The sequence below is a fragment of the Parasteatoda tepidariorum genome, chromosome 8, assembly GCF_982258835.1.
Source record: "Parasteatoda tepidariorum strain Cologne lab strain chromosome 8, Ptep-v5.0, whole genome shotgun sequence".
Taxonomy (NCBI): domain Eukaryota; kingdom Metazoa; phylum Arthropoda; class Arachnida; order Araneae; family Theridiidae; genus Parasteatoda; species Parasteatoda tepidariorum.
In genome coordinates this window covers 94,425,699-94,437,029 of record NC_141762.1, presented here as the reverse complement: position 1 = coordinate 94,437,029, position 11,331 = coordinate 94,425,699, and the positions used below count along the sequence as shown (strand labels likewise).

At 29.7% G+C, this 11,331-nt stretch overlaps 1 protein-coding gene across 4 annotated transcripts; it reads left to right on the top strand.

Annotated features, from left to right (window-relative positions):
• Nucleotides 1–4,529: 4,529 nt before the first annotated feature.
• Nucleotides 4,530–10,798, top strand: LOC107453984 (uncharacterized). Of its 4 annotated transcripts, XR_015435960.1 has the most exons (4): nt 4,549–4,673; nt 5,293–5,361; nt 8,997–10,330; nt 10,444–10,798. XR_015435960.1 is itself a non-coding variant. In XM_087169443.1 (3 exons), the coding sequence occupies exon 3, from the start codon at nt 9,477–9,479 to the stop codon at nt 10,269–10,271; it is 795 nt and encodes a 264-aa protein (XP_087025569.1). In that variant the 5' UTR covers nt 4,534–4,673; nt 5,293–5,361; nt 8,997–9,476; the 3' UTR covers nt 10,272–10,798. The 4 variants fall into 4 exon arrangements, 2 of the variants coding, with proteins under 2 accessions (XP_087025568.1, XP_087025569.1); XR_015435959.1 differs by lacking the exon at nt 5,293–5,361 and having other exon boundaries at nt 4,530–4,673; XM_087169443.1 differs by having other exon boundaries at nt 4,534–4,673; nt 8,997–10,798.
• Nucleotides 10,799–11,331: the final 533 nt, after the last annotated feature.

Sequence of the window (11,331 nt, the reverse complement as noted above, 5' to 3'; positions counted from 1 at the left end):
CAGATCCCTACCCCCTATAGACAGCGTTAGTGATGACGTAGATCATGACGTCGATCATCAATCCCTCCTTCTCGGCGTTCCAAACGTTGTCTGTAACTGAATTTTTAATATGGCGTTTCCAATTAAACTTGAAGTGATGGTGTGTCTCGTCATATTTTTATAAATTCATAGTTCATTTAATTACATTAAAGAACTAGTTTGTATAAAAAATAAGCGATTTTATGCAATAGCATCATTGATTTCTAGTTTCAGGACAAATTCAGAAATTAAAAAGTTAAAGACTGGTTATTACTTTCGGTTTCAAAAGCTTGTTTCTCCTTTTTACAGAATTACGATTTCGTCCCGCAGTGGACTGATCGTTAAGACACGGTTCCCAGTAGATCACCGAAGTCAAGCATCACTGGCTGCGGTCAGTGTGCGGGTGGGTGACCACTTGGATCAGTCTGTGTAGGGACCGAGGGTGTGCGGTATTGGTCCTCGATAAACTGTGCTACCGTAAAGTGGTCGACTTCGCGTGAAGGTCGTCGGGCTACCGAAGCGGGGGTGCCATCCCCTCTACAGAGGATCAAAATTGTGATGGCATGTCTTCGGATCATCCTCAGGGATGTTTCCCAGACCGTCGCCAATAGCCCATTGTGCAGCTCTAGTGCGACGTAAATGAACAACAACAACAATTACGATTTCTGTATAAATTATTATTCGATTCAGTAATACATATTTGATTTACAGATATTGGTGAAACGTTAGCGTTGTTCCTAATACCTTTTTATCATAAATTAAAATATGTTTTTCATTTGTTTATTTTGAAATTTATTTAACTTTTGAGAAATTTTATATCAATTTGAAATGAAAAGAAAGTTTTTATGCAAAAATTATGATGCGAAGCTTTGGAACTGTATCTAATAGTGTACCAAGTAGTCTCAATGCACTTGAAATAAGACTTGCATTGAATGAAGTATTTCTTTAATATATGTATGTGTAGGGCACTGGCTCCATGCCCAAGAGGTCGTGATTTCGATCCCCGCCTGTCGAAGTAATGGTGACTGATACTCGTTAAATCTCTCGAGTCTCAAAGTCCTCCATGTTCCTGTAACAAATCATACCTCTGGCGGTACTGATCCAGGAGTTTCATTGTCTTCTTGATTTGTTCAAAATTACAAGGCAACGAAGTTGAGCATTAGTACTCGTAAACCCAAAATTGGGTCGGCTGTTCAACGACAGTTATAAAAAATAATTTAACTATACATATATCTGTGTGTGCGTGCGTGCGTGTGTCGAGTTTATTTTAAACAAGCACAACTGTTTTTAAAACATTCATTATTTCCAAAGTTAAAAATAAAGCATTGCAATTATTTTTATTTAATATTTTTATTTATTCAATTATTTTTATTTATTTTATTATTATAATTCTTACATATTACAAAATATTATATCAATCTCTTAGGCGGCATGAGATCTTGGTGCAGGACTAATAAACAGAGGCAAATTATTAAAGACATCATTAAGCGCACCCTGGAGGACGCACTCGCCCCTGATGACATTTTGGATCCGCTCTACACGAACTAAGCTCAATCCCGGTTGTTGGGCTGTACGCTTCCCGTTATTTTGACAATGTTTTGTTGTTTTATCTATCTTATTCGCTTTTTAATTCTGTTTTAATCTATTTATTCACTACATTGTGCTTTTTGATTGGCTTATTTACATTGCCTTTCCTTGCTTTGCAAATTTTAGCGTCGCCTTTTAATTGTATTTGATAATTGTTTGTTTTACCACTTTACATCTTTACCTCCTTTTGTTTTACATTTGAGATTTTCTTGGCTCCTTACGCCTTGTTCTTCTGTCTTACCTGTTGTCAATTTGTCATCGACTGTATTGGTTCTTTGACCTATATTAACTTGGGACCTCCGTTTACCTGTGACCTTTTAATGTTTTCTTATGTTCACTTCAGGTACACGTTTTTTTAATGGTTCACTTTATGTTTTACTGTTCTTGAATGCATCAACAGTTTATACTTTGTGTCATTTATTAATCTGTCAAAATGTTAATGATCGCTTTGGTTTAGCGATCCAACTTACTCTGTATTATTACTCATTTTAATCCTATGTACTGCCTGCACATGATGCATTGTATGTCATACTGTACTTTCCTGCGATGTGTTGTAAAATTTTTCATTTGTGTCTTTGGCTCACTATAAAGGAGGTCCCGTCGGCTTCGGCATTATAAGGCGGGACTCTCGGAGCATTTTAATTGTTTTACTGCTGTTGCCATCAGACTCTGTAATGTTTTCGTATTTTTGCACTTTTTGTATTTTATGTTCTTTTCTGTTTTTCATGATTTCGATAAACATTTACCCGTATGCCCTAAATTGGGGCAGGTCGGGGTAAATATTTCATCAATCTCTTTTTTTCTAATGAAAAATTTTGGAATACAATAATGCCTAATTAATGGTTCCTACAAAAAAAATTTATTAATAATAATTTTATTATTAATGAAAAACTAGTCTAAAAATTTTATTTCATTTTATTGAATATTTCTGCACATATAGTAAGCAAATGTAAGGCAAAAAATATTTAGTTTTTCATAAAACTGTCAACATCTCCATGAATATTTCAGCAACGTTTACGAAAGTTTGTGCAATTATTGCGTATAATGATCAAAATAATTGTTGCAAGTTATATGCTTATTACTATAATTTTTTGCTGAGTGTGCTCAAAAACTCTATTTTTCTTTCGTAATTTATTGTTAGTCGCTCGAATTTCATATATATATATATATATATATATGAAATTTGAGCGACTAACAATAAATTACGAAAGAAAAATAGTGTTTTTGAGCACACTCAGCCAAAAATTATAGTAATAAGCATATAACTTACAACAATTATTTTGATCATCATACGCAATTATTATAAATATATATATTAAGTGTTTTCATAATTTTGTCCAACTTCTGTAGGATGCACCACTTTTCCTCCATTATATAGTTTGAGAAAGTCTGCGGCATCGAAACGAGCGTTAGAGCTCAAGCCCTTGCGGAAACCGCAGCTCGGATTAATAATGTATAGTTTGAGAACCTCTGTAAAAAGGCTGAGAATTTGAACTTAAAGAAGACCGGAGCAAAATAAAATTTAATAATACTTTTCTGCCTTAAATTTTAGTATCTAACCCCAATGTGAATATATATATATATATATATATGTATATATATATATATATATATATATATATATATATATATATATATATATATATATATATATATATATATATATATATATATATATATATATATATATATATATATATATATATATATATATATATATATATATATATATATATATATATAGTTTTTTTTTTAACTTTATTGTTTACAAAGATTCCAAAAATGCACATTCTGTGCAGGGAGTTGGGTAAATAATAAAACACAAAACTATCCCACAAAAAGCATGTTTCGGGCACAAAAAGTTTATTATATCATTCTTGAAGAAAAGAAAAAAGATGCTGAATAGTATATAATTTACATTGAAAAAACTTGAAAACAAAATCTTGATCCAAATAAAGCAAACCTTGTTTGTTGGCTGAAAGAGTATTCAAATTCCTCTAAAGAAAAATAATAGTTTTAATTACATTTGATTCAAATAAATGTTGTTTTTTAATTAGAACTTTGCATATATTTAAGTTGCTCAATTTATATGTAATCAATTTCATCTTCTATTCAAATTTGAATAATTTATACTTAAATAGTATTTGATCTCTTAGCACTTAGTCTTTGAAAATGAAACATTAATAAATAAGATAACACAGAATTGCATCGTAACACGTCGCTATGCCAGGCAAGTGTCTGTCAATAAGTCACATAGGATGGTGTTTTCAGTAGAAAAGTAATCAATAACAATCTCGAGCTGTATGCCTGCTCTAGTTTCGGTTAGAAAGTTTGCAGCTGCTTACAACATGTTGTTCTGACGGATAATTTTGTTTTCAATAAACGAAATAAATTAGATAATTTCTAATCTCAAATCTGCCGTATTTCATAAGATATTAATGTTATTTTGTAATTCTGGTGAGTTTGAAGTGAAAATTTGTTTTAGTTATTTTGAGATATATTGTTAAAAAAGATGACATGGTTGCTATATTTTGAATAACTCGCTTTTTTGGCAGTCTTGATTTGGTCCCTTTCCATTTGCTTATTACTGTTTGTTCGTGTTGCAAGCTGTGTACCATCTTACGTTAGTGTTAGCATATTGTTCGAGGAGCAAGATTAAGTTTAGTAATAAATATTCAAATACCAAGTTTGCAAGAATCTTAACACAATGATCATGTTGCGAGCCAAATGGCTTTAAAATACTCCGGAAACAGTAACCCGGAAGTATAAGTGGCATGCAGCTTGCAGCGCTCCCTAGTGTCGAAAATACCATCCATTGTTTAAAGAAAGGTAACCTTTTGCTGTTGCCAAAAAACAATGAAGTATTACACTTCCTTTTTTCTTTTCTTTCCGTTTCACTTCCTTAGGTATGATCTAACTAAAATAGGCATCCAAAAGCGCTCTAATGTAATCAATTCAAACTATTATTGTTTCTCAAAAATTTTAATTAGACGCTACTCCATTCAATTAGCTTTAATAAATAAAATATCATTATACAAGTCGAGAACAGAATTGGACTTTGTTAATAAGTAGGTTTCATTGTAATCTGATCAATTTTTATAAAACTTATCTCTAATTTCGCTGGATATCTGGGGATTACTAATAACAGGGTATATCTCGGAATCATTTTCTTATGTAGGTTATGGTTTAATAATACGCATTTTGTTTTTTAAAAAAAATGCTACTCTACATTTCCATTTATATAACTAATTAAACTTTGTTTCCCTTTGCATGATCCTAACATATTTCTTTTGATTAAGAACCAATCAAAACATATTTCTTTTGATTAGGTAAATATCAGTAAAAGTTAAGGGTTAAAATGAATATAAGTTCCCAACCTATTTTAGCTCACTGCCCACTTTGCAAGTCTCGTGTTTCAACACCCCTTATATAGAAGTTTAGCAAAAGTTTATTAAAATATTTTTGTTATCATTATCCTTTTTATCACATCGTTATTGTATTGAAAATGCTTACTGACCAATGAATTTATATTTTAACTTTTGTTTAACCTATTTTTTATTAAAATAGCACTCACATAAAAATTACTTGTTTGCAAGTAAATGATTTTGATGTATCACCTTTTTACTCAAATTAACCAATCAATAAAATATTATCAATTTAAATATTATAGTTCATATTTTTTTATAGGTTAGAGAAAAATATTGAATATAAATGGGTCAAACTGTGTCATCTTTCAGTGTTTCCAGTCTATATATAGTAGGTTCTAAGTGAAACATTTTTAACATTCATTTCAGAAGTTATTGTTTGTAAGCTAACTGTAAGATATTCTAATTTTTTGGGAAAAAAAAGAATGTGAGGAAAGTTTTAATATCTACAAGTCTCTTTAAAAATTAAAATGTTTTTTTTTTTTTTTTTGGAAAAAAAAAACAAGCAGAATTAAATTCAAGGTTATAACAGTTATTTAAGTGAAATTTTACTCCATGTATACCCCAATTTTAATTTTATAAGAATATCACAGGACCCTTCAATATAAATTGAATACTTAGACCTTCCTAAGTGGATACAGCAGAATATTCAGTTATGAATACCTGAATATGAAATTTGATTCGTTAGTTTGAATTAGTGAAAGAGTTATATGGAAGTTAGGAGAAAAAAATGTCCCTGAAAAAATTTTTATGAAGCGTATATTGAAACTACGATAATATGTATGCAGTTTGCTTTCTTAGTTTGTTAATTTTTGCTTCCTTAAGCAATATTTTTCATTAAAATATTTATTTTCATTATAAAATAGTATGTTTTGCTTAAAATACTCACTCGGAGTGAGAGAAAAAATCTATGCACGAAACACATTTTGCATTTACAGTGTATCCGCGCACCTGAAAAATCATGGATTTATGTCGCCGAAACATCTAATTTTTAAAATGGTATTTACCCCTCCCCCCAATTTCATGGTTCTCTGAATATCTGAATTTGTAACAAAATTCCCACTCACAGTCATATTTGATAAAAATATAAAATGTTTTTATCTTGTTCTTTAAAAATTATTCCGAAATGGGAGCTGAAAAATCAGGAGTATTTCTTTTCTTTCCGATGAACAAGAAAAGTATCTTTAGAATGTAATTCTGCAGTAAAAAAGAAAAATAATTATTTGCTTTTGTATTTTTTTCAGTATTTTATTGCCTCAACTCTTTCTTTACTGTTTTTTAAATTTAAAAGCTATAAATATGAAGAGGCAGAGTATGTCAGTTTTTGGTTATACCTATCATTTCAATGAATGTCATTATAATGCTTTTTTTAAATTTATTGTTGTTTTTGTCGGAGAAAATATGTCAAGTCATGAAAAATTCTTAGAATTGGTCATGAATTTGAAAATCTAAAATGTAGCAGATACCCTGCATTTAAAATATATTTTTAAATAAATAGAATACAGTGAAACCTGTCAGGAGTGAGCACTCTCTGTTCCCCAGTAAAATGGTGGTTGGTCGTTCTTAAAGGTTACCTCCGTTGACTTCAACATTGTTATCAGGGCCTGTTTATCGCATAGGCCCAATAGGCTAAGTCTATTATGTTTATAGGCATATCTATTATGTTTTTTTCAATTATTATGGAGAAAATAGTACCTATAGTTAAGATTTTAAAAAAATATTTTGAAATTAAAAAACCTTGCTGTTTTTCCAGTTTATTGTCATTACTGTCTACTTTGTAATTACCGTCCTGGTACTCAAAAATACGAACAAATTTTTTCAATTTTAAAATTAGAAACATGAATTTTGGTTTTAAACCATTAAATTGTTAAAAATTAATTAAATTGTCAACTAAATATTATTGTTGACTAAATATTATTAATTATTGATTCATCGAAGAAAAAAAATATTTTCTTTCTGAATTTTTAAAATGTTTGAGTTGAGTAATGGGACAGTAATTACAAATCACTAATTTATAACTTTTAAAGTTTTTTCATTGCTGTTCATTGATTTGTATACTTAAATATACAGTCTTTAAGGAAAAATTATAAAAATTAGCTTAATTAAAAGATAATTGTTTCCTAATTTGCATAGCTAAAGTTAACATTTTGAAAAAATCACCCATATTCTTATCATTATAAATTGAAAATTATTCAATTATAGACATTTTTGCTAATTAATATGAGCTGTGAGGGCTCAGGGGATGGAGTGTTCGCCTTCCGAGAAGGGAACCAGGTTCGAATCCCAGCAATGGCTGGTCGATACGAATTCTGCATCTGGCTTGCAACGACCACAATGACGTAAAAATATCCTCAAATTATAGGTGAATCATGGGTTAGAGTCCCTTTGCTGTCAGGCTAACCATAGGAGGTTTTCATGGTATCCCTCTCTTTGTAACGCAAATGCAGGTTAGGCAGATTTCTCCCAATACTTGATCCAGGAGTTACTTTGTCTTCTGGATTGGGTTAAAAATTACAAGACTACAGAGTTGAACATTAGTAGTCTTTAACAGTAAGTGAATCTTTAACAAGTGCAGTTTTAAAAATAAAAATTATATATATATATATACAGTAATAATAAAAAATGGAATAATTAAAGTAAACTGCATCGAGACAGGTTATCTAGCAAAAATGTGTGGAAACATTTTGATTTACAAAATAATTCCAAAGATGCACTTTTGATATTTTACATCCAACACCAAAATAAATAATTAATTGTACTATGCTACTAAGATTTAATGTAATAAAAGTATTTTATCTGTTTAAAGTAAATCATAGATGTCTCATTTGTGTAATTTATTTTGAAATTAATCATTATTTATTTTTACGTCTTACACCTTTGTTTTCATGAAATTTCCATCTAATATTTTGCGTTTTCTTTATAAAATGAAGTGAATAAATATTTCTTTTCAGTTCATTTAGAATAATGTATTTAACCTCAGTAACCTGACAAAATCTCTATATTTAATATTATAATATATTTATTTAATATATACTATTTAATACTACTATATATTTAAAGTTATTTATGTTATGAACTAAAAATTGATAAATTAATTTTTTTATTTATTTATTTGAGATACGCAATTCAATGTAAAACATTTGAGAAGCAACTTAACTTCTTTTAGAACATTTCAAATCAGTTATTTTTCTTGAATTAGAAAAGCTTGAGAAGTGAATGTATTTGGAGCAAAGATTCTTTTTTTTTTCAGAGCATTCTGTAGTTATTTATTTATTTTGATTTGTTTTTTGAAAAATGTACCCGGGCTCATATTCAGTTTCTGTTCTTCAGTTTAAACACATGATTTTACTCCGGTTAGTATGAATGCTTGCTTAAAGGTTGCCATATGCATTCAGTTGTAAGTACAAGTTCTAAAAGTACAAGCAGTTGTACAAAATACAAGTGGTTGGGGCTTACAACACCGGAGACAAACTCCGTTTTTGCACCCCTTGACACTTATAATATATATAAATGGTATGATGTCAGACTTAGGGGATTTTGGGGACGCTCATATGTTTGAATTCTACAGTCTGAAAATTTAGACTGTAAAGTATTATTAATTTTTAAACTCCTACTATTAATTCACACTCTCCCTATATCTTGATCAAATTTTCAATCGTTAATAAAATACTTTTTATTCATCCACTCAAGATCAAATACATTTTTTTAAACTTATTGTGGATGACACTTGATGTTAATACAGTTTTTTTTTTTTTTTTTCAAATATTAATTCATTAATTAAACTTAATTAATTTTGGTTTTATATGGGAGAAAAAATTTTAATTATTTAATAAAAAGTAACTAAAATAAAAAAAATTTCTTTGCAGACCTAAGTAGGAATTGACTTTTTTAAAAATTTTCACATTACTTGTTTTTTCCTTTATGTTATTTGTCAGTTAATCACTACGTTTAATTTCTTTTTCTTAGGATATAATGGAAGACTGTTGTGGAAATTTTCTAAGGAAGAATATATAATATTTATCCCATATTATTCACTATAAAGGAAAAATTTATTTCAAGAAATTGTGCAATTTGCCTTTCTTAAAGATGTCTACATTTTAAAATGTGATTACGTGCCATTTTTTTGTGCAATTTCCTATATATTTTTATAGGTAGTGGCCAATTGACTCTTATAATAACCAAAGAATTATTTCACACATTAGTTATTATATAACTAATTACTAAGTATGTATAGGAACTGGTTTTACTATTTTCTCACTACATAGGACTAAGATGAAAAATATTTAAATGAAATTTAATTTACATGTGTGAATGAACCAAAAATTGGTTTTTATGATTAGAATTAATGATATAGAATCATATTGACAGTTAAAATTTATTCCTGTGGTTTTTCTCTATGAAAAAAATATTTTACAATGCAACCTGATTTTACATTATTCACCTAACATGTTTAATAAAACTGCTGTTTGTGAAGTTTCAATGTTTAGTCACAGTTCTGTAAAAGGACATTTTAACAATGAAAAAAAAAGTCAGTCTATTGCTGACAATCTAAGTGGAAAAAAACTTCATTCTTGTAATATATGCAATAGAAGTTTTACTCAAAAATGTCATTTAATTACTCATTGCTTGGCACATACAGGCGAGAAACCTTTTCCCTGTAGTAAATGTAATATGTGCTTTTCCAAAAGAAGTCATTTAACTCAACATGACCGTGTTCATACTGGCCAAAAACCCTATACTTGTACTACATGTAATATGAGTTTTGCTCAAAAGCAGAATTTAATTTCACATAATCGTGTCCATTCCGGTGAAAAACCTTATTCTTGTAATAAATGTGACAAGTGCTTTTCTACAAGGGCTAATTTAACTACACATCATCGCATTCATTCTGGGGAAAAACCTTTCTCTTGTGGTATATGTAATATGTGTTTTTCTCAAAAAACTCATTTAATTAGACATAGTTTTGTTCATACAGGCGAAAAGCCTTATTCTTGTACTGTATGTGATTTGCGCTTTGCACGAAAAAATGATTTAGCTAAACACAAGCTTGTCCACACAGGTGAAAAACCTTATTCTTGTGGTGTTTGTAATAAGCGTTTTTCGCGTAATAGTCATCTGACGCGACATTATCTAATCCATACTGGGGAGAAACCTTATTCTTGTAGTACATGTAATATGTGTTTTTCTCGTAAAAGTGGATTAATGCAACACAGCCTTGTCCACTCCGCAAGAAAACCTTAGCCTCGTAATGCATGTTTTATTTGTTCTCCTGAGAAGCATCATTCAGTTGCATATAACCAGTTTGTGGTTAAAGTAGTGCATTAAACAATGAAGATCTCATAGGAAACCTTAGCCTCCTAATGCAAGTTTTATTTGTTGTTCTAAGAAGCATCATTCAGTTGCATATAACCAGTTTGTGGTAAAAGTAGTGCATTAAACAATGAAGATCTCATAGGAAACCTTAGTCTCGTAATGCAAGTTTTATTTGTTGTTCTAAGAAGCATCATTTAGTTGCATATAACCAATTTGTGGTAAAAAGTAGCACATCAAACAATGAAAAACATTTCCAATGATTAAATAGGCACGGAAATAAGAAAGCGCTAAAAACCATGATCATGAAGAAGAAAAATCAAAGCCTTCAAAGAACAATTTATGTTTGGGGCAGAACTATTTGCATTCATGTCTATGCAGAATAATGCATGTCCAAGTTGCAATGATTTTATAAGCTGTTAATAATTTTTATGTAAATAAAAAAAATAATGAATTAACTTGAGTTTGTCTTTCTCTAACTTTTTCTTAGAAATTACTGAGCTGTTGCACTTTGAAGAATTTTCGGTTTCAATAATTTCTCTTTTATTAAAACAATTATATTTAATCGTGCTCGAGTTAAAAACAAAACAAAAAATACATTAGGGATCACTAACTAGTAGTTACGCAGAGAAAAACGAAAACCAACCTTGAGCTGAAGAAGTACAGGAAAACAGTTTGACTTCATCAGTTTAAGTAGGTTACTAAACTGAGGAAGAACATCAAAACCGGTTAGTAGAAAAAGACCTATTTTCATCAGGCAATTAAACTGTTTTGATTTTTTTTTTCCATCCCACCTTCCTCTCGTGATTCTATAGAGTTTGATAGCAATTTTGTACCTTCTCTGCCTGAATAATAATTTAGGACCTGTGTGTGTACTATTAAGTATTCATTTCTAAAAAGGAATTTTTGGGTTGTAATTATGGAACATTCTGTATGGTTAATTGGCAAAATGTTTAAAGCTAGTTGCAGAATATATAAGTTTTTACACAAC